Here is a 22,569-nt window from a genome sequence, read left to right as displayed (position 1 = left end):
CGCACCTACTAACTAGGGGCTAACGAACGAAAGGGTGTCGGAATGTGATGGAGAAGCCCGGTAGACAGTGACGTCGTGGGCGACGCCGGGCTGTGAGCGGCCTTTCAAGCTCCCTCGAGTCTCTGTAGTGCCTCAGCTCCTGGATGTCCTCCCTTAAAGGAGAAGAACAATGCGGGCCGACTAGACTAGTCCCTTAGTTTCCTCGCCAGCGCAGACAAATACGGTTTCAGTCCGAGGAACTACCATTCCCAGAAGACAGCGGGGCGTTCCTTGCTGCATTTCTATTGGTTGGCGTTTGTTACTCCCAGCCAATAGCAAGTGAGCTTCTTGACAAGTGCCAAAATGGCGATGCCTACAACCTAGAACTGGATTGTGCGGTAGGCTTAAATTTGGGGAGGTGGTGGATGAAAAGGAAATTAGGAGGTATAGTTACAGGGCTGGAGAAGGTGGAGGAAATGAGGGAGCAAATCTGGACTTGGAGTGGTGGTGGCCGAGGGACAATTTTAGAGCTAAGGGCGTAATTAGGCAACCAGGACTGCCTTAACTCCTTGATGCCCTCTTTAATCTATTAGTCCCTTTGATACTTCTTTATTTATTTATTTGAGAGACGGAGTTTTGCTCTTGTTGCCCAGGCTGGAGTGCAATGGTGCGATCTCGGCTCACCCCAACAACCTCCGCCTCCCGGGTTTAAGCGATTCTACTGCCTCAGCCTCCCGAGTAGCTGAGATTACAGGCATGCACCACCAAGCCCGGCTAATTTTGTATTTTTAGTAGAGACGAGGTTTCTCCATGTTGGTCAGGCTAGTCTCGGACTCCTGACCTCCGGTGATTCGCCCGCCTCGGCCTCCCAAAGTGCTGGGATTACAGGTGCGAGCCACTGCGCTCGGCCGATACTTTCCTCTTAGTGCCCCAGTTTAAGGAAGGGCGGTTCAGGAGGAGAGAGCCTGACAGGATCTTACCCTTTAGCTCTTTTTCTTTCAAATTCGCCTGCCTCGCTTAAATCTTCCCGCATCTTCTCCTTTCTATTTAATTCTGCCTTCCCCGGTTCTCCTTAGAATCTTATGTCCTTTTCTTTAGCTCCATTTCTTTCACCTCAAAGCTGGCCGCCACCGCTGCCACCTGCTCAGAGTGAAATCATGAAGGTGGTCAACCTGAAGCAAGCCATTTTGCAAGCCTGGAAGGAGCGCTGGAGTGACTACCAATGGGCAATCAACATGAAGAAATTATTTCCTAAAGGAGCCACCTGGGACATTCTCAACCTGGCAGGTCTCAAGTGAACTGGGAAAGAAAGATGAGAGGAATAAACCCAGAGAAGTTGTAATCACTCAGTCGTGTTTTGTTATTCCTCTTGCAGAGGCATTACTAGAGCAGGCCATGATTGGACCATCCCCCAATCCTCTCATCTTGTCCTACCTGAAGTATGCCATTAGTTCCCAGGTAAGCTTTCCCCAAACCCCCACCAAGAAGTGAGAGTTTTGGGGGTAAAAAACTTGGAGTGCATTTGGGCCCCGGTGGTTCATGGCTGTAATCCCAGCATTGTGGGAGCCTGAGGCAGGCGGATTGCTTGAGCCCAGGAGTTCAAGACCAGCCTGGGTAACATGGCAAAACCCAGTCTCTACCCAAAAATACAAAGAGTTATCCCTGCGTGGTGGTGCCCCTGTAGTCCCAGCTACTTGGAAGCCTGAGGTAGGAGGATCACCTGAGCCCTGGGAGGTTGAGGCTGCAATGAGCCATGATCCTGCCACTGCCCTCCAGCCAGAGCAACAGAGTGAGACCCTGTCTCAGGAAACAAACAAACAAACACAATTTGGGGTGCAGCTGTACAATTGTCAGCTTACTCTTTCTAGATGAAAGAGTAAGATTCTAGATTGATCTGTTTGAACAGATCATTTCACTGAGTTTCGGTGTTCTCATAAAAATAATAATACTTCACTTGTTGTGATGAATATTACATTCACTTATTCTGCTGGGAGTTGTAGCAGGTAGCACAGGCCTGTGGCCCCACCTACTCAGAACGTGGAGGTAGGAGGCTTGCCTGAGCCCAGGAGTTTGAGGCTACAGTGAGCACTGATTGTGTCACTGCACTCCAGCCTGGGTAACAGAACAAGACTCCGTCTATTAAAAACAACAACAACCAAAAGAAAAAAAGAGGATTACATTCACTTGTTCTATCAAGAAATACTCATGAATGCTTTTATGTGCCAGTGCTAGCCCCTGGGGAATATAAGCTGTGAACAAAACCTGATGCCAGTATACAGAGAATTTAGTGGGTAATATAGACATGTAAATAAGCAGTCACTAAATGGGTTTATGATAAAGGTTAGGATAGAGTACAGATGCTCCTCAACTTACAATGGGGTGATGTGCTGAGATACCACTCATAAGTTGAAAATGTACTTAATACACATAACTTGCCAAAGGTCATCTACCTTTTTTTTGAGACAGAATCTTGCTCTATCGCCCAGGCTGGAGTGCAGTGGCGTGACCTCGGTTCACTGCAACCTCCGTCTCCTGGGTTCAAGCGATTCTCCTGCCTCAGCCTCCCGAGTAGCTGGGACTACAGGTGCCTGCCATCACACCTGGCTAATTTTTGTATTTTTAGTAGAGACAGGGTTTCACTATTTTGGCCAGGCTGGTCTTGAACTCCTGACCTTGTGATCCGCCCGCCTCGGCCTCCCAAAGTGCTGGGATTACAGGTGTGAGCCACTGTGCCTGGCCATCTACCTACCTTAAATGTGCTCAGAACACTCTAGCTTACAGTTGGGAAAAATCATCTAACACAAAGCCTGTTTGTTTGTTTCTTTGTTTATTGAGATGGGGTTTCGCTCTTGTTGCCCAGGCTGCAGTGCAATGGCTTGATCTCGGCTCACTGCAGCCTCTGCCTCCTAGGTTCAAGTGATTCTCCTGCCTCAGCCTCCTGAGTAGCTAGGATTACAGGTGTCCGCCATCATACCCGGCTAATTTTTGTATTTTTAGTAGAGATGGGGTTTTACCATTTTGGCCAGGCTGGTCTCGACCTCCTGACTTCAGGTGATCCACCCGCCTCGGCCTCCCAAAGTGCTGGGATTGCAGGCATGAGCCACCATGCCCAGCCTTATTTTTTATTGATTGATTGATTGATTGATTGATTGAGGCAGAGTCTTGCTCTGTCACTAGGCTAGAGTGCAGTGGCGTGATCTTGGCTTACTGCAACCTCTGCCTCCCAGGTTTAAGTGATTCTCGTGCCTCAGCCTCCTGAGTAGATGGGACTACAGGCGTGTGCCACCACGCCCAGCTAATTTTTGTATTTTTAGTAGAGACGGGGTTTCACCATGTTGGCCAGTATGGTCTTGATCTCTTGACCTTGTGATCCTCCTGCCTCGGCTTCCCAAAGTGCTGGGTTTACAGGCTTGAGCCACTGCGCCCGGCCACCCAGCCTTATTTTTATTTTTTGAGAAGGAGTCTTACTCTGTCGCCCAGGCTGGAGTACAGTGGCACAATCTTGGCTCACTGCAACCTCCACCTTTCGGGTTCAAGCAATTCTCCTGCCTCAGCCTCCCGAGTAGCTGGGATTACAGGCGCCCACCACCAATCCCAGCAAATTTTTTTTTTTTTTTTTGAGACAGAGTCTAGCTCTTGTTGCCCAGGCTGGAGTGCAATGGCGCGATCTTGGCTCACCGCACCCTCTGCCTCCCAGGTTCAAGCGATTCTCCTGCCTCAGCCTCCCAAGTAGCTGGGAGTACAGGCGCATGCCACTACGCCCGGCTAATTTTGTATTTTTAGTAGAGACTGGGTTTCTCCATGTTGGTCAGGCTGGTCTCAAACTCCCGACATCAGGTGATTCGCCCGCCTTGGCCTCCCAAAGTGCTGGGATTATAGGCGTGAGCCACCACGCCCAGCCAGAAGTGCAGATTTCTTATGTGCATACATTGCATCGTGGTGAAATCTGGGCTTTTAGTATACCCATTACCCCAGTAGTGAATGCTGTACCCAATAAGTAATTTTTCAGCCCTCACCCCACTCCCACCTTCCCACCTTTTATATTCTCCAGTGTCTGTTAGTTCGCTCTATATGTGTACCCGTTGTGTAGCCCCCACTTATCAGTGAGAATATGTAGTATTTGACTTTCTTTTTATTTATTGAGACGGAGTATTGCTCTGTCGCCCAGGCTGGAGTGCAATGGTGTGATCTCAGCTCACTGAAACCTCCTTGATTTTCTATTCCTGAGTTATTTCACTGAGGATAATGGCTTACATGTATGAGCACTTGAACTACAATTTCTACTGAATGTGTATCTCATGTTTTTTTTTGAGACAAGGTCTTACTCTGTCACCCAGGCCAGGGGTGGAGTGCAGTGGCATGATCTCTGCTTACTGTGGCCTCCACCTCCTGGGCTCAAGTGATTGTTCTGCTTCAGTCTCCCGAGTAGCTGGGACCACGAGCACGCACCACCACACCCAGCTAATTTTTGTAGTTTTAGTAGAGACGGGGTTTTACCGTGTTGGCCAGGCTGGTCTCGAACTCCTGACCTCAGGTAATCCGCTCACCTCGGCCTCCAAAAGTGCTGGGATTACAGGCATGAGCCAATGAGCCACGTGCCTGACCTGAATGCGTATCTCTTTTTTTTTTTTTTGAGACGGAGTTTCACTCTTGTCCCCCAGGCTGGAGTGCAGTGGTGCGATCTCGGCTCGCTGCAACCTCCGTCTCCTTGGGCTCAAGCAATTCTTCTGCCTCAGGCTTCCAAGTAGCTGGGATTACAGGCATGTACCACCACGCCCAGCTAATTTTTGTATTTTTAATAAAGACGAGGTTTCACCATGTTGGCCAGGCTGGTCTCAAACTCCTGACCTCAAGTGATCCATCCGCCTCGGCCTCCCAAAGTGCTGGGATTACAGGCTTGAGCCACCACGCCTAGCCTGAATGTATATCTCTTTTACACCATCATAAAGTCGAAAAATTAAGGCGGGGCGTGGTGGCTCACGCCTGTAATCCCAGCACTTTGCAAGGCCGAGGTGGGCGGATCACGAGGTCAGGAGATCGAGACCCTCCTGGACAACATGGTGAAACCCCTGTCTCTACTAAAAATACAAAAATTAGCTGGGCATGGTGGCGAGTGCCTGTAATCCCAGCTACTTGGGAGGCTGAGGCAGGAGAATCGCTTGAACCAGGGAGTCAGAGGTTGCAGTAAGCCAAGATTGTGCCATTGCACTCCAGTCTGGTGACAGAGCGAGACTCCATCTCAAAAAATAAAATGAAATAAAATAAATAAAATACAAAAATAAAGTCGAAAAATTGTAAGGTGAACCATTGTTAAGTTGGGACTGTCCTTGCTATGAGAATACATAGGAAAGGCACCCAGTCCAGTCTGAACAATCAAGGAAGGCTTTGTGGAGGAAGTGATGTTTAAACCAGGACCTGAATGTTGAGTAGGAGTTAGCCAGGCACATTGAGGAGAGTGTGTGTGCAAAGCAGAGAAAAGCGTATGCACATGGTGGGAGGCAAAAATAACATAATGTTGTTCAGGAACTGAAAATAATTTGGTATGGCTAGAGAAAAGAAGTTTGCTCTCGGGACCCCTTTTTCTTTTCTTTTTTCTCCTTTTTCTTTTTTTGTATTTTTTGTGGAAATGGGGTCTCACTATGTTGTCCAGTCTGGTCTTGAACTCCTGGCCTCAAGTAATCCTTCTTCCTTGTCCTCCTAAAGGCTGGGATTATGAGTATGAACCACTGTGCTCGGTCCCTGGACCCCTTTACATTCTTAAAAATTTTGAGACTTTTCTTAAATATATTTTATTGTATTTGATCTCATGCCTCCCTAAAATGTATAAAACCAAGCTGCACCCAACCACCTTGGGTACATGTTTTCAGGACCTCCTGAAGGGCCATGGTTACTCATATTTGACTCAGAATAAATTTCTTCAAATATTAAAAAAAATATATTATTGGCCAGGCATGGTGGCTCCTGCCTGTAATCCCAGCACTTTGGGAGGCTGAGATGGGTGGATCACCTGAGGTCAGAAATTCAAGACCAGCTTGGTCAACCTGGTGAAATTCTGTCTCCACTAAAAATACAAAAATTAGCCAGGCGTGGTGGTGGGTACCTGTAATCCCAGCTACTCAGGAGGCTGAGGCAGGAGAATTGCTTGAACCCGGGAAGTGGAGCCTGCAGTGAGCTGACATCATGCCACTGAACTCCACCCTGGGTGACAGAGCAAGACTCTGTCTCAATAAAAAATTAAATGAAATAAAATTAACTGTTCTCTTTGTTGTACCTTGAATAGATCTTTTATCTATGCATGATTTTTGTCACATCATGAATTGGTAATTTGGAAAATATCCATGACTAAGTTATATAGATATTTCAATTGTTGATGCATTTAATAATATCATATCCTCACATGTTATGGAGCCTCCAAGACAATCCACTGTACAATTGTGAGAGAAAAAGAGCAAAAAGGTAAACAGTGTCTTAGTAGTATTTTAAAAATAATTTTGACTTCCTAGACCCCCTGAAAGGTCTTGGGGACCCTGAGGAGTTCCTGAACCATACCTTTAGAGCTGCTAGGCTGGCACTTTAAGGAGGAAAGTGGTTTAGGGAGAGAGAATGATAAGATTGTAACAGACTTTTGAGTGATGCTAAGGAATTTGGACTTTATTTTAGGGTGACAAATAATCATTTAAAGGGTTTTAAGTGGAGGAGTCACATGAAAAGACTTCCGTAAAAATATACATATTTTAATTAACATAGAATAACATACAAAGATCTTGCGCCAGGTACAGTGGCTCAATCCTGTAATCCCAGCACTTTGGGAGGCCGAGGCGGGTGGATCACCTGAGGTCAGAAGTTCAAGACCAGCCTGGTCAACATGGTGAAACCCCGTCTCTACTAAATATACAAAAATTAGCTGGGCGTGGTGGTGGGCATCTGTAATCCCAGCTAGTCAGAAGGCTGAAGCAGGAGAATTGCTTGAACCTGGGAGGCGGAGCTTGCAGTGAACTGAGATCGCGCCACTGTGCTCCAGCCTGGGCAACGAGAGCAAAACTTTGTCTCAAAAAAAAAAAAAAAAAAAAAAAAAGAACATAACAAAGATCTTAAGATCAATTCAGTCAGGGTTTTTTTTTTTTTTTTTTTTTTTAATGAGATGGAGTCTTGCTCTGTTGCCTGGGCTGGAGTGCAGTGGGGCGATTTCAGCTCATTGCAACCTCTGCCTCCCAGGCTCAAGCTATCCTCCTGCCTCAGCCTCCGGAGTAGCTGGGACTACAGGTGTCCCCCACCCTCCCTGGCCAGTTTTTTTGTATTTTTAGTAGAGACGGGGTTTCACCATGTTGGTCAGGCTGGTCTTGAACTCCTGACCTCATGATCCGCCTGCCTTGGCCTCCCAAAGTGCTGGGATTACAGGCATGAGCCACCACGCCTGGCCTATTCAGTGAGTTTTAGCAATTGTATATACCCATGTCACCAGCATCCAAAATAAGATACAGAACATTTCTGTTCTCTCAGAAAGTTCCCTTTTACCGCTTTCTAGTCCACTCCCCTCTCCCACAATTGCCTTTATGTGGATTTCGTAGTAATGTAGTCAGATGAGATATAGTTCATATACTGTCTTTTGTTTAACATAAATGTTTTTGAGATTTATTATTTATGTTGTATATGTTAGTACATTCTTTTTATTTATTTTTTTAAATTTGAAACAGGGTCTTGCTCTGTTACCCAGGCTGGAGTGTGCAGTGGCAGGATCACAGCTTCCTGTAGCCTCATCCTGCTGGGCTCAAGTAATCCTCCTACCTCAGGTTCCCAAGGAGTTGGGACTACAGTCATGCACCACCATGACTGGCTAATTTTTAAATTTTTTTGTAAAGATGGGATCTTCCTATGTTGCCCGGGCTGGTAATTTTTACATTTTTATAGAGATGGGGTCTCATTTTGTTGCCCAGGCTGGTCTCAAACTCCTGGGCTCAAGCGATCCTCCTGCCTTGGCCTCCCAAAGTGCTGGGATTACAGGTGTGATCCACCCATGCCTGGCCCCATTCTTCTTCTTCTTATTTTTTAATTGCTGAATAGTATTTCTCAGTTGACACATAGATTTTTTTTTCATTAAAAATTTTTTTAGAGGCTGGGTGTGATGGCTCACGCCTGTAATCCCAACACTTTGGGAGGCTGAGGCAGGTGGATCATGAGGTCAGGAGATCCAGACCATCCTGGCCAACATGGTGAAACCCCATCTCTACTAAAAATACAAAAAATTACCTGGGTGTGGTGGCATGCACCTGTAGTCCCAGCTACTTGGGAGGCTGAGGCAGGAGAATCACTTGAACCCGGGAGGCGGAGGTTGCAGTGAGCCAAGATCCAACCACTATACTCCAGCCTGGTTGACAGAGAGAGACTCTGTCTCAAAAAAAAAAAAAAATGTTTAGAGTCAGGATCCTTGCTTTGTTGCCCAGGCTGGAGTGCAGTGGCACAATAGTGGCTCACTGCAACTTTGACCTCCTTGGCTCAAGCCATCCTTCTGCCTCAGCCCCCCAGGTAGCTTGGACTACAGGTGCGCACCAAAACACCCAGCTAATTTTTGCATTTTTTATAGAGACACGGTTTCGCCATGTTGCTCAGGCTCATCTTGAACTCCTGAGCTCAGTCTACCCACCTTGGCCTCCCAGAGTGTTAGGATTATAGGCGTGAGCCATGGAGCTCACCCCTAAACCACTGCTACATAATATTCCATACGTACTTTTTTTTTTTTTGAGATGAAATCTTGCTGTGTCGCCCAGGCTGGAGAGCAGTGGCACAATCTTGGCTCACTGCAACCTCCTCCCGTCCCCGCCGCTGGGTTAAAGTGATTCTCCTGCCTCAGCCTCCCAAGTAGCTGGGATTACAGGCATGCACCACCACACCTGGCCGATTTTTTAATTTTTAGTAGAGACAGGGTTTCATCATGTTGGCCAGGCTGGTCTCAAAACTCCTGACCTCAAGCGATCTGCCCTCCTCGGCCTCCCAAAGTGCTGGGATCACAGGCGTGAGCCACTGTGCCTGGCCCAGCCCATATGTACTTTAATTTAGGTTGTTTGTAATTTTTTACTGTTATAATCAATGTTTCACTGAATATCCTTATACCTACCTGTCTGCATATCTGGAAGTATTTCTCTAGGGTAGATACCTCACAATGGAATATCTGATTTGAAGAATATACACATACTAAATTATAGTAGATCCTGCAAATTTCCCCCTAAAAATGATTGGATTAGGTTATACCCCATCCATAATGTCTGACAGTATTTCCCCATACCTTTGCCAACGCTGGATAGAATTTTTTTTTTTTTTTTTTTTTTGAGATGGAGTCTCGCTTTCTCGCCCAGGCTGGAGTGCAGTGGCGCAATCTTGGCTCACTGCAAGCTGCGCCTCCTGGGTTCATGCCATTCTCCTGCCTCAGCCTCCCAAGTAGCTGGGACTACAGGTGCCCACCACCACGCCTGGCTAATTTTTGTATTTTTAGTAGAGACGGGTTTCATCTTGTTAGCCAGGATGATCTCGATCTCCTAACCTTGTGATCCACCCACCTCAGCCTCCCAAAGTGCTGAGATTACAGGCGTGAGCCACCGCACCTGGCCAGAATCTTTTAAAACTTTTTCCAGAGGCAAATAATTATATCATATTATAGTGTGCATTTTCTTTTCTTTCTTTTTTTTTTGAGATGGAGTCTCCCAGGCTGGAGTATAGGGGGGTAATCTTGGCTCACTGCAACGTCCGCCTCCCGGGTTCAAGCAGTTCTCCTGCCTCAGCCTCCTGAGTAGCTGGGATTATAGGCGTGTGCCACCATGCCCAGCTAATTTTTGTATTTTTAGTAGGTACGGGGATTCTCCATGTTAGCGAGGCTGTTCTCAAGCTCCTGACCTCAAGTGATCCACCCGCCTTGGACTCCCAAAGTGCTGGAATTACAGGCGTAAGCCACTGCACCCAGCCTATGTATTTATTAATATATAATTTATGTATTCATAAATACACAAATAAATATATCATTTGCCTATTTATCTTTTTTTGTTGTTGTTACGGCTTTTTTTTTTTTTTGTGAGACAGAATCTCACTCCTTCACCCAGACTGAAGTGCAAGCTGTGCGATCTCGGCTCATTGCAACCTCTGCCTCCTGGGTTCCAGCCATTCTCCTGCCTCAGCCTCCCAAGTAGCTGGGACTACAGGCGGGTGCCACCATGCCCGGCTAATCTTTGTATTTTTAGTCAGACAGGGTTTCTCCATGTTGGCCAGGCGGGTCTCAAACCTAATATTTAAATCTTTGAAGCAGAAAAATCCTTAAGGAAGACAAAAGCCCAGTAAGGGAAAAAAAGGATAAAACTGACAACAAAAACATAAAAAATTTCTGCATACTAAGAAAAAAAATTACAGGTGGTTCTCCTGTCCAGCCCACCACCCCTGGACTGTCCCTGCATATAAGTTCCCCCTAGCAAAACCCTATGTGTCATCTGCTGTCTCCGGGTCCCTTCAGCCTCTTGAACCTGGTGCCATCCCTAGTGAATAGGGGTCCAGCATAACAATTGGTGAGCCAGTCAAGAGGCTGTGGGGAAAATCCCACCAGTCTGAGACAACAGGATCTGGGAAGGGGAAATCTGAAGGGAAAATCTCATTATTAACAACAGGCCGGGTGTGGTGGCTCCCAGCACTTTGGGAGGCCGAGGTGGGCAGATCACCTGAGGTTAGGAGTTCAAGACCAGCCTGGCCAGTATGATGAAACCCTGTCTCTACTAAAAATATAAAAATTAGCTGGGCATGGTGGCGCACATGTGTAATCCCAGCTACTCGGGAGGCTGAGGCAGCAGAATCCTTTGAACCTGGGAGGCGTAGTTACAGTGAGCTGAGAGCACGCCACTGCACTTTAGCCTGTGTGACAGAGTGAGATCCTATCTCAAAATAAATAAATAAATAAATAATAAAATGAAAAATATATTCTCTAATTTCTGCCAACACTTGACTTTTATTTTTTGTATTTACTTTGTTTGATCCATTTAGAATTTATTGTGGTATAAGGATGGGATCCACATTTATTATTTGTTCAAATAGATGGATAGTGGCTCAACTATCTTTATTGAATAGGCCATTCTTTGTCATATCTTAAATTTTAAATTCTCTTGTACACAAGGGTCCGTTTTTTGACACCCTAGTATATTTCATTGGTATCTTTCTCTCTTTTTTTTGAGATGAAGTCTCAGTGTGTCTTCCAAGCTGGAGTGCAGTGGCGCGATCTCGGCTCACTGCAACCTCCTCCTCCTGGGTTCAAGCATCAAGCAATTCTCTGCCTCAGCCTCCCAAGTAGCTGGGATTATAGATGCCCACCACCACACCCAGCTAATTTTTGTATTTTTAGTAGAGACGGGGGTCTCACCATCTTGGCCAGGCTGGTCTTGAACTCCCAACCTCGTGATCCATCTGCCTCGGCCTCCAAAAGTGCTGGGATTACAGGTGTGAGCCACCGCGCCCAGCCTCTTTCTCTTTTGTTGCACCAGAACTTTATTATAGCTTTATAGTATGTTTTGATACCTTGGTGGACAAATCTTCCCTTAGTTTATTTTTCAAAAATTTTTTGGCTGTTTTCAGACATTTCATTTCCAGACAAATTTTAGAATCAATTCATTAAGTTACCATAAAAATCCTATTATATTTTAATCAAGATTTCCTTGACTTTGTAGATTAATTAGGGAAATTTGTAGATTAATTTTAGAAAGATCACTCTGGTTATAGTTTGAAGAACGAGTTGGAGGGAGGTAAAACAGAAGACAGGGATATCATTGAGTCTGGCATATTTTGTCTTTAAAGGACCCAGATAGTATTTTCAGCTTTGCAGACTGAATGGTCTCTCTCATCACTATTCTGTCATTACAGCTCAAAAATAGGTATAGCCCATCTGTAAATAAATGGGTATAGCTGTGTTCTAATAAAATTTGATTAAGAAAAACAGTGATGAGCCACATCGGACTTGCAGGCTGTAGTTTTCCAACCCCTGATTTAGGCTCTTGCTGTAATTCAGGTGAGAAATGATACTAGCACAAAATTGGGAAGTGGCAGCAGAAAAAAATGATGAATTTAAGAACAGTTTAGGAAGTGGCATTGAAACAATTTGATTAATGGGACAAGCAGAGTGAGAGAGGAGAAGGGGTCAAGGATAACACTTAGCTTTCTGGTTTGGACACTAGATAGCTGATGGGTCATGAGACAGTGGAAGAGCAGAGTAGGGTTGGGATGTGGGTGAGGATAACATGTTTGATCTTGGCCTTTTAAATTTAGGAAGACTATGTGGGGTATCAAAAAGAGGATACTCGGTAGGCAGTTGAACATAGGTGTCTGGTACTCAAAAGGAGAGTTCTAGACTGGAGCTTTTGGTTTAGAAGTCACCAGCTACTGATGGTAATCAAAGCTATGGGCATGGATGAGACTGTGCAGAGAGACCAGGGAGAGTGAGCAAAGAAGTGACTAAACCAAACTTCCTGAGGAACCAATCTCATTTAAGGAACACACTTAGGAGGATAATTCCTCATAGGAGTCTGAAGAGAAGGGGCCAGAGAGTAGGGAAGAAAAGTGAGAGTGTTACCAAGAAAAGCCAAGAGAGGATTGAGGGATGAGGGAGTGTTTCAAGGGGTCAGATGCTGCTGGGAAGTCAGGTAAGATCAGAACAGAGAAGGGTCCATTGGGTTTAACATGAAGAGTTTGTCGATGACCTTAACGAGAAGATTCATAGAGTGGTCAGGACAGAAGTGATTGGAGTGGGTTGAATAGTCAATGGAAGGTGTGCAGGTAGAGCCAGGGAGTGTAGAAAACTCTTATGTTGTCCAGGCGTGGTGGCTCACACCTGTAATCCCAGCACTTTTTGAGGCCGAGGTAGGAGGATCACTTGAGGCCAGGAGTTCGAGCCCAGCCTAGACAACATAGACCCAATGTCTACTAAAAAAGTAAAATTAAAAAGGCCAGGTTCAGTGGCTCACACCTGTAATCCCAGCACTTTTTGAGGCCGAGGTAGGAGGATCACTTGAGGCCAGGAGTTCGAGCCCAGCCTAGACAACATAGACCCCATGTCTACTAAAAAAGTAAAATTAAAAAGGCCAGGTTCAGTGGCTCACACCTGTAATCCCAGCACTTTTTGAGGCTGAGGTAGGAGGATCACTTGAGGCCAGGAGTTCGAGCCCAGCCTAGACAACATAGACCCCATGTCTACTAAAAAAGTAAAATTAAAAAGGCCAGGTTCAGTGGCTCACACCTGTAATCCCAACACTTTTTGAGGCCGAGGTAGGAGGATCACTTGAGGCCAGGAGTTCGAGCCCAGCCTAGACAACATAGACCCCATATCTACTAAAAAAGTAAAATTAAAAAGGCCAGGTTCAGTGGCTCACACCTGTAATCCCAGCACTTTGGGAGGCCGAGGGAGCGGATCATGAGGTCAAGAGTTCAAGACCAGCCTGGCCAACATGGTGAAACCCTGTCTCTACTAATACAAAAATAAACCAGATGTGGTGGCACATGCCTGTAATCCCAGCTACTCAGGAGGCTGAGGCAGGAGAATCTCTTGAACCTGGGAGGCGGAGGTTGCAGTGAGCCAAGATCGCGCTACTGCACTCCAGCCTGGGCAACAGTGTGAGACTGTCTCAAAAAAAAAAAAGAAAAAAGTAAAATTTAAAAAAATAATAACTTTTATATGTGTGAAGAGCAGCAGAGATGGGATGGTGGTTAAATGGAAGTGTGGGGTCTATAGGAAGCTCTTTTAAAAATAGAAGAATCTAGGCCAGGCTCATACCTGTAATCCCAGGACTTTGGGAGGCCAGGGTGGGTGGGCAACTCACTTGACCAGGAATTTGAGACCAACCTTGACAACATGTCAAAACCCCATCTCTGCAAAAAATACGAAAGTCAGGCAGCTGGGCATGGTGGCTCACGCCTGTAATCCCAGCACTTTGGGAGGCGGAGGCGGGTGGATCATGAGGTCAGGAGTTCGAGACCAGCCTGGCCAACACAGTGAAACCCCATCTCTACTAAAAATACCAAAATTAGCCGGGCATGGTGGCGCGTGCCTGTAATCCCAGCTACTCGGGAAGCTGAGGCAGAAGAATTGCTTGAACCCAGGAGGCAGAGGTTGCAGTGAGCCGAGATTGTGCCACTGCACTCCAGCCTGGGCAACAGAGTGAGACTCTGTCTAAAAAAAAAAAAAAAAATTAGCCTGGCACAGTGGCTCACACCTGTAATCCCAGCACTTTGGGAGGCCGAGGTGGGCAGATCATGAGGTCAGGAGATCGTGACCATCCTGGCCAACATGGTGAAACCCCGCTTCTACTAAGAATACAAAAAATTAGCTGGGCTTGGTGGCGGGCGCCTGTAGTCACAGCTACTCGGGAGGCTGAGGCAGGAGAATGGCGTGAACCCGGGAGGCGGAGCTTGCAGTGAGCTGAGATCTTGCCACTGCACTCCAGCCTGGGCGACAGAGCGAGACTCCGTCTCAAAAAAAAAAAAAAAATTTAAGCATGGTGGTGTGCACCTGTAGTCCCAGCTACTTAGGAGGCTGAGGTGGGAGGATTGCTTGAACCCAGGAGCACCACTGCACTCCAGCCTGGGTGACAGAACGAGACCCTGTCTCAAACAACAAACAGACCAATAGAAGAGTCTTGAGATGTGTAAACACTGATGGGAAAGGGAAGAAAGAGAAAGAGGCTGAAGTAACAGAAGTAAATAGATAGGAAAGACCCTTGTGACCTCTCAAGTGCTGTGCAAAATTAGTAATTTATTCTTCCTTCAGAGTCAAGAGGCTCTTTGGCCCAATGTTATGCGAGTAGAGGGCACTTAGGAGTAGTTGGGGTGTTGAATATTCAGAAGAGCAGAGAGGATTTGAGAGCAGCTGCAGGGTCAGGCGGGGCTAGCCACAAGTGTGGTGGCCACACAGAGGGTCTCCTGCCCTGGGGGCCTGTGGTGGTTCGGAGCTTCTACTGTGATAGAATGATTAAGACTAGAATAGGCCAGATCCTGCTGTGTAAAACAGTTCGTCATGTAGAAAGCATTGTTGGGTCTCTGAAGTAGGTGTGCTTTATTGATACAGTTAGCAGAAATCTACTGAACAGAATTCAGAATTTGAAGACCATAAATTCATTTTGACGAATGGCATCCCTCGGAACATGCGTAATTAGGGGGTTTCTCTCCTGGCATTTGAGGGTCAGTGTTTAGTGGGGACATCCAGCTCCCCCTGCAGGTTGGTATCCAGCAAGGTTCAGTTCTTTGCCAAGCACTCGCTATGGGGACATCAGTTATAAATAAACAAAACACTCGCCGGAACGTTATGGTCATCCTGCCCAGGCAGGCTCCCAGCTTTCTGATGGATATCAGACACTAGCTCTGGCCTCACAGTATGGTGGTTCTGAACACTGACGGTATTTAAGCCCTCTGTGTTTTGCTCCTGTTCACCCAGGAGTACTAGTGAAAGATGGCTGAACAGAGCAGTGTATTTTGGTGAGAGGGAAACTGCACATGGATGGAAAGTTTGCCATACCCAGGTGACTGAGCAGATGGCTTTCTTCCTCTCCTTTTTTTTTTTTTTTTTGAGATGGAGTCTCGCTCTGTTGTCAGGCTGGAGTGCAGTGGTGCAATCTTGGCTCTCTGCAACCGCTGACTCCTGGGTTCAAGCGATTCTCCTGTCTCAGCCTCCTGAGTAGCTAGGATTACAGGCATGCGCCACCATGCCCGGCTAGTTTTTGTATTTTTAGTAGAGATGGGGTTTCGCCATGTTGGCCAGGATGGTCTTGATCTCTTGACCTCATGATCCACTCGCCTTGGCCTCCCAAAGTGCTGGGATTACAGGCGTGAGCCACTGCACCCCGCTGACAGCTTTCTTCTTAAATCTTTGGAGGCTTCCACTCCTCCAGCAGAGACAGCCTAGGAGGTGATTGTCCTGATAGTTTCTATCATTGTATACTGCTTTTGTATTTTGGTATACTTTGCCACTGATTTTGAGTATACCACTGTAATTATTTTTTATGGCATTATTTATATTTTATCAACATGCTATAATTATTTTTTTAATATGACAAGATTTTTTTATGTAGGGTTTAATTTCAGTTAGGAGAAATTATTTCTTTTGAACTAGATCTCCAGTCTTATGATGGTGATGAATAGGTTTTACTAACAGAAATTTATTTTAAGGTAAGATTTTTCCAGAAGGCAACTAGTTAGTAGAATTCATCTATTCAAAGCAGTAAAAACTTCCTGAGGACCTATTGTATACCAGTTCTTGGGCTAGATGCTAGAGAAACAGATATAAATTCAATACCATCTCTGTCTTCTGGGAACTTACTATTCAGGCAGAATTTCCCAAAATGTATTTTGGAAATACTAGGTACATGAGATTCCTTGGTCAAGTAAATTTAAAGGATATTGCTTTGTTTTATCATCAGTCTTCTTAGAGATTCTCATTGTATATGAGTATATCATGGTTCTGAGAAGTTCTGTGGTAAAGTTCTCATTATTTGTTTAATCCAGTGTTTCTCAAATTTATGTTACATACAAGCTCAGGGTGTGTGTGTGACATTTCTTTTTTTTTTTTTTTTGAGACAGAGTTTAGCTCTGTCGCCCAGGCTGGATTGCAGTGGTGCGATCTTGGCTCACTGCAAGCTCTGCCTCCCGGGTTCACGCCATTCTCCTGCCTCAGCCTCTCTAGTAGCTGGGACTACAGGCGCCCGCCACCACACCCAGCTAATTTTTTGTATTCTTAGTAGAGACGGGGTTTCACCATGTTAGCCAGGATGGTCTTGATCTCCTGACCTCATGATCCTCCCGCCTTGGCCTCCCAAAGTGCTGGGATTACAGGCATGAGCCACCACACCCGGCCAAATTTTATTTAACTTTAATTAATTTAAATTTAAATAGCCACATGGGGCTAGTGACTTCTGTATTGGATAGGGCAGCTTTGGAAGCTACTTTGAGACATGCTGAGCTAAAGGTGTGCTTTTATTTATTCATTCTACAAACATCAAGTTTGTGGTGGTCACTGAGTAAAAGCATCCTTGTCCTGAAGGGGCTTCTAATTTAGTGGGGACTGCAGGCACCCGCCGTGTAATGATGAGCCTTAGGTGATTACTTGGAGCACAGAGGAAGGGTTTCAGCTTTGTGGGGGAGGTTGGGGTTGATCAGGGAAGGTGTCCTGGATGGGTCCTAGGGAGTAAGTTCTGGAGAACAAATAAGAGTTTGTACAGTAAAACTTACTCTTTCCTTTTTTCCTTCCTTCCTTCCCTCCTTCCTTCCTTCTTTCCTTCCTTCCCTCTCTGTCTCTCTCTCCCTCCCTTTCTTTTCTTTTGACAGAGCCTCACTCTGTCACCCAGGTTAGAGTGCAGTGGCAAGATTTCGGCTCACTGCAACATCCATCTCCCAGGCTCAAGCAACTCTCCTGTCTCAGCCTCCCAAGTAGCTAAGATTACAGGCGTAGGCCACCACGCCCAGCTAATTTTTGTATTTTTAGTAGAGACAGGGTTTCACCACGTTGGCCAGGCTAATCTTGAACTCCTGACCTCAGATAATCCTGCCTCATCCTCAAGTGCTGGGATTACAGACGTGAACCACCACGCCCAGCCACTCCCTGTTTCAAGGTGCAGGTACTACCTGCTCAGTGCAGGAAATGTTTCTTTGTCTCTAGTTCTTACCCATTAAAACCCCTGTTCTTGCCGGAAGCTGTAGGAATACAGTGACATGGCTTCACTCTTGCCCATGCTTCTGCCCACTAGCCGTCAGTTAACCCATGCTTATTGAGGACAGTGAATAGCAGGCGCTTTTTTTTTTTTTTTTTTTTTTTGAGACAGAGTCTCGCTCTGCTCCCAGTCTGGAGTGCAGTGGCATGATCTCGGCTCACTGCAACCTCCAACTCCCTGATTCAAGCGATTCTTCTGCCTCAGCCTCCTGAGTAGCTGGGATTACAGGCACGCACCATCACACCCAGCTAATTTTTATATTTTTAGTAGAGACGGGGTTTCACCATGTTGGGCGGGATGGTCTCAAACTCCTGACCTCGTGATCCACCCGCCTCGGCCTCCCAAAGTTTTGGGATTACAGGCGTGAGCCACTGTGCCCGGCCTGAAACATGGAGCCTTTGAGTATCCCCAAAATCATCTTCTTGATGGGCTTATGCTGATACCATTTGCAGTGAGTCTGACAGAGGCAGGAACAGGGCAGTGCACAGTGACACTGCCTCTCCTTCCTTGGGTTGAAGAGGGCCTCTGGAAGGAGTTGAGGTTCAGGAGAGCTGTAGCAACTTGAAGCATCAGTGTTTGTTCCTCTCAACTGTGGGAGACTAGTTGTCTAAAGATTATCTTTCTTCCTTCTCTCCAGATGGTGTCCTACTCTTCTGTCCTCACAGCCATCAGTAAGGTATGACCGTAGACACTCAGGAGCTAGGTTGGGGATGACAGACAAGGCCCCACCTCCTTGACGGCCCTGATGCTGTGACCCGTGAGGCTGGATAGGCAGCACATGATGCCTCTGGCTGGCATTGCTGGCCTTCCATGGGAGGGGGATCCTGGCAAGTAGGGGCTGGTGCTTGGGAGCCAATGTCCAGTGTTGAGGATGCTGAGTTTGGAACCCAAGGTTGGAGGAGAGAGGAGCAGGAGTCCTGAACGCACCGTCTGCCTCATGTGAGACCTGGGGGTGGATGGGGGCATTCCGTAGCATCTCCACTGTCCTTTCTACAGTTTGATGACTTTTCTCGGGACCTGTGTGTCCAGGCATTGCTGGACATCATGGACATGTTTTGTGACCGTCTGAGGTAAGGGCAGGGGTAAGGGGGCTCACAATACAATGTTCCAGCCTTGTCTTAGTGCAGAGGTGCAGCTCCTAGCACACAGACCGAGACCAACTCCGGGTTCGAACATTTTTTCTCCCCACCTGCCCATCCACACTCACCTGTCCCCTCCTTTTCTTACTCCCTTAGGGCAGAGTGCCTCCTCTCTGTCTGGAGTAGCTCATTTGAAATCTTGTCCAGTAGAAGCCAAAGGGGCTAAGCATCTTCCCCAGGACTTTGCTAGCTTCTCAGCCCTAGTCCCTAGTAGGGGAGTGCCAGGGACTCTGGGGAACATTGATGTGGGTCGGATTTCAGCCATTGGAAGAACAGCGGCTGATTTTGCCTCCTTCCCTGTAGCTGTCACGGCAAAGCAGAGGAATGCATCGGACTGTGCCGAGCCCTTCTTAGCGCCCTCCACTGGCTGCTGCGCTGCACGGCAGCCTCTGCAGAGCGGCTCCGGGAGGGGCTGGAGGCCGGCACTCCAGCCGCTGGGGAGAAGCAGCTTGCCATGTGCCTTCAGCGCCTGGAGAAAACCCTCAGCAGCACCAAGAACCGGGCCCTGCTGCACATCGCCAAACTAGAGGAGGCCTGTATGTCCCTTGATTCCCCTGAGCCCCACCTGCCGCTGCTCCCATAGCCGGTCCTTTAATTGAGAAGGGAGAGGCAGGATGCCATCCCACCTCTTTCCAGGAGGATCTGAAACCATCCCACTTCCTTTTTTTTCTCCCCATAAGCATTGCACACATCCCAGGGACTTGGGCAGGGTGGCACCCGAGCCAATCAACCAACAGGTATTTACTGAGCATTGTCGTACGCCCAGCACTGTGCTAGGTGCTGGTGGCGGGGGGGTGGGGGGCTACCAAAGGAGCATGTGGCAGGGTCCCTGCCCTCATCAAGCATAGCTGCTAGTGGGGAGCAAGACTAGTACGTCACAGATGAGGAAAAAACTAGAGGACAAGACAAGCACAGTGTCCATTATTGTGTTTGTCTCCATGTTACTCATCGCCTGGAAGCAAATGACTCTTGTATTTGAATGTTACCTAAAATGCCCCTTTTAACACAGTGCCTGTCTGCTGTTGGGCCTGTTGTACCATATGCCTCTTGACTCAAGTTCAGATGTTAAGTTTTGGTACTTTCCAGAGCCTGAGAACAGACAGATCACCTGGCGGGAGGGAAGATGCCGGTATTTCCAGCAACGGGGTCCTAAGGCCATAGTCTTGCTCCTTGAAGCCCAAGTGGCTTGGGACCACCTACAGATCTCTTGTTCTCCAGGAACAAGTATGCTAGAATGGGCTACTCCTGAGGCTTCAGGACCTGGTTGGAGAGCTTGTTTTACGACTAGTGTATTTATTTCTTCCCCAAGTATGTTTTACTGCCTGTGAAAAGTCCGAAAAGACAATCTTTATATAAAAATGGACTGTGTTGACAGCCTCTTCCCTACCTTGGGCCCTTGATAAATGTTTATTGGCTGAAAATCGGATGAATACTGAATTTTAATGGATCTCAGGTCTTGTCTTTTTTTTCCCCTTTTATGCTCCATGGAGGTTAATGGGCTAGTTGGTGCCATTATTCATCATTTGACCCTCTGGAATTGTAACTAGGATAAGTAACTTATAATTCAGTGCTAACTGATATGGCTTAGACCATGAGTGTGGGCATTAAGGAAGGAGAGAACAGTGAGTTAGACCAGTTGGGTGAGTTGCTAAAGGAACTGGGGCTTGAACAGAAGCTTAGAGCATGGTGGGAGTTGGAGAGAGAGTGTGTGAGAGGCCTTCAGCAGGGGAGGGCAGCAAACGCAATGCCTAGATGAGGGAGTGGTTGAGAATGAGAAGGCCATTTAGGGACCCAGCTCCCCCAGAGGAGAGTGACAGCCTCTGCAAGACTGGACTTTGGGATCCGCCCACTCCTCGAGTGATTTGTGGCTGCCCTCCCTGTTCCAGCCACTGGATTCTGGCCTCCCTCTGCCTCTCTCTCCTGAGCCTGTGTGATGCCATACCTTCTGAAGTCAGCTGGCTGTGTCCCCTGGCAGTCAGGCCTTTGGGGTCTCTGGGGTTTCCAGCTCTAGGTGCCTACCCCCCTTCTGGAAACAGTGCATGCTGCCCTTAGGCCCCTCCCTCCCTGTCGTCCTCAGGGGAAGCCTTCCTGTGTGGTTTCGTGTGCCGGAGGGGGTGCCAAAATCGAGGAGTTCAGGGCCAGGCGCTCCTTCTCCCCTGTTTCCCATCACGTTTCTGTACTTCCTTCCCTCTGCCAGCTTCTTGGACTGCCATCGAGCATTCTCTCTTGAAACTTGGAGAGATCCTGGCCAATCTCAGCAACCCACAGCTCCGGAGCCAGGCTGAGCAGTGCGGCACCCTCATTAGGAGGTACCGGCTCCCTGGGGGATGGTGGTGGAGGGAGAGGGAGGACACACCCTGGGGTGGGAAGATGTGGCACCTGGTGCCATCCTCTCCGCCTTCACCTTTGGCCCCCCAAACACTGTCACCTGTGTTTGTGACCCCTCAGCATCCCCACGATGCTGTCTGTGCATGCGGAGCAGATGCACAAGACCGGCTTCCCCACTGTCCACGCTGTGATCCTGCTCGAGGGCACCATGAACCTGACAGGCGAGACGCAGTCCCTGGTGGAGCAGCTGATGATGGTGAAGCGCATGCAGGTGGGAGGGGCCGAGTGGCTCTCCCTTCTCCAAGGCGGGCCAGCCTGTTGGGGGCAGGAGGGAGGATGCTTCTGATCCTCCCTGGGAGAAGTGGGGTTTCTCCTGCTCCATGATGGAAAGTGGGTGCCAGTCGTGCACACTTCTGTCATTGGACCTTACGCCCCTCGTTCTCAGCACACAGCTGGAGAGTGACTCTGCCATGCAGTCTCTGACCCAGCCAAATCCTCGGAGTCCACAGAAGGGTGACGGGGTACAGGCACCCTCTTAGGCCTCGTCCTTGGCTCTTCCCACAGCATATCCCCACCCCACTTTTTGTCCTGGAGATCTGGAAAGCTTGCTTCGTGGGGCTCATTGAGTCTCCCGAGGGTACGGAGGAGCTCAAGTGGACAGCTTTCACTTTCCTCAAGGTACTGGGGATGTGGGAGGGGCAGAGCCAGTCTAGGAATGGTTCTTAGCAAGAGCAGTGGCACCCTGGACCTTTGCCCTGTGTTCCTCCCTGCGGGCGCTGGGCCCAGCCTGCCAGGTATCCCAGCGCAAGTTCCCATTGATCATTTTCTCTGAAAGTGCCAGGGCTATATTTAGCCCATTTGGCAGACTCCGTTGTTTCTTACCACAGAGGTGCAGTTTAGCTTGGTCATCAGACAGATAGGTGCAGGGCAGTAAAGGGAGCCAAGGAAAGGGGCCCCAGTCCTCCTTGAAGCTGGGGATCCACTTTTGCTTATGGCATTTTTTTCTGTTGAGCTAGCAGAGGTGCAGGGTGCTTGTGTCCTGTGCCTAGGCCTGGGGGCATCAGGGGCCTGGGCACCTATTGGCTTTCTCATTTAGCACAAAGTGTGCTCTCACTCCCAGGGTAGAGTGTTCTGTCTCTCTTCCTGGAGCAGGGGGTCGGGGGGATGCCTTCAGGGGTAGATGAAAGAGAAAAGAAATGGATCTTCCTGTTTTTCCCTCTGCCTCACCCCCTAGATTCCACAGGTTTTGGTGAAGTTGAAGAAGTACTCTCATGGAGACAAGGTGAGTTGGGGATTGAGATGGAGGCATGGGAGCAGAAACAAGGGCAAAGGGGAGGGTCCTTCAGGCCCCAGCTGGGCAGTGTTCTTATGCCTGGAAGAGAGCTGGATGCAAGTGTACACCTCAGTGTGCA

At 47.8% G+C, this 22,569-nt stretch overlaps 1 protein-coding gene across 17 annotated transcripts in view; it reads left to right on the top strand.

The window, feature by feature from the left end:
- Positions 1–293: 293 nt before the first annotated feature.
- MED24 (mediator complex subunit 24) overlaps positions 294–22,569 on the top strand; it is a 35,168-nt gene continuing 12,892 nt past the window's right edge. For 6 of the 17 annotated variants that reach the window (XR_010137987.1, XR_010137988.1, XM_009251835.4 and 3 more), the window contains exons 1-11: positions 342–423; positions 1,078–1,266; positions 1,355–1,437; positions 18,328–18,366; positions 18,687–18,760; positions 19,133–19,365; positions 19,510–19,566; positions 21,027–21,138; positions 21,278–21,428; positions 21,722–21,835; positions 22,392–22,439. Coding sequence is in view for 15 of the 17 variants with exons in the window: in XM_009251835.4 (XP_009250110.1) it covers positions 405–423; positions 1,078–1,266; positions 1,355–1,437; positions 18,328–18,366; positions 18,687–18,760; positions 19,133–19,365; positions 19,510–19,566; positions 21,027–21,138; positions 21,278–21,428; positions 21,722–21,835; positions 22,392–22,439 (1,119 nt within the window). In the remaining 2 variants the exon portion in view is untranslated. Of the gene's footprint in view, positions 424–1,077; positions 1,267–1,354; positions 1,438–18,327; positions 18,367–18,686; positions 18,761–19,132; positions 19,366–19,509; positions 19,567–21,026; positions 21,139–21,277; positions 21,429–21,721; positions 21,836–22,391; positions 22,440–22,569 lie in introns of all 17 variants that reach the window. The other 11 variants (XM_063718198.1, XM_063718196.1, XM_054546359.2 and 8 more) reach the window with 8 other exon arrangements.

This window comes from Pongo abelii, chromosome 19 (assembly GCF_028885655.2).
Source record: "Pongo abelii isolate AG06213 chromosome 19, NHGRI_mPonAbe1-v2.0_pri, whole genome shotgun sequence".
In the NCBI taxonomy this organism is placed as follows: Eukaryota; Metazoa; Chordata; class Mammalia; order Primates; family Hominidae; genus Pongo; species Pongo abelii.
Note: the sequence above shows the minus strand (reverse complement) of the source record. Positions and strands in the feature narration are given on the sequence as shown.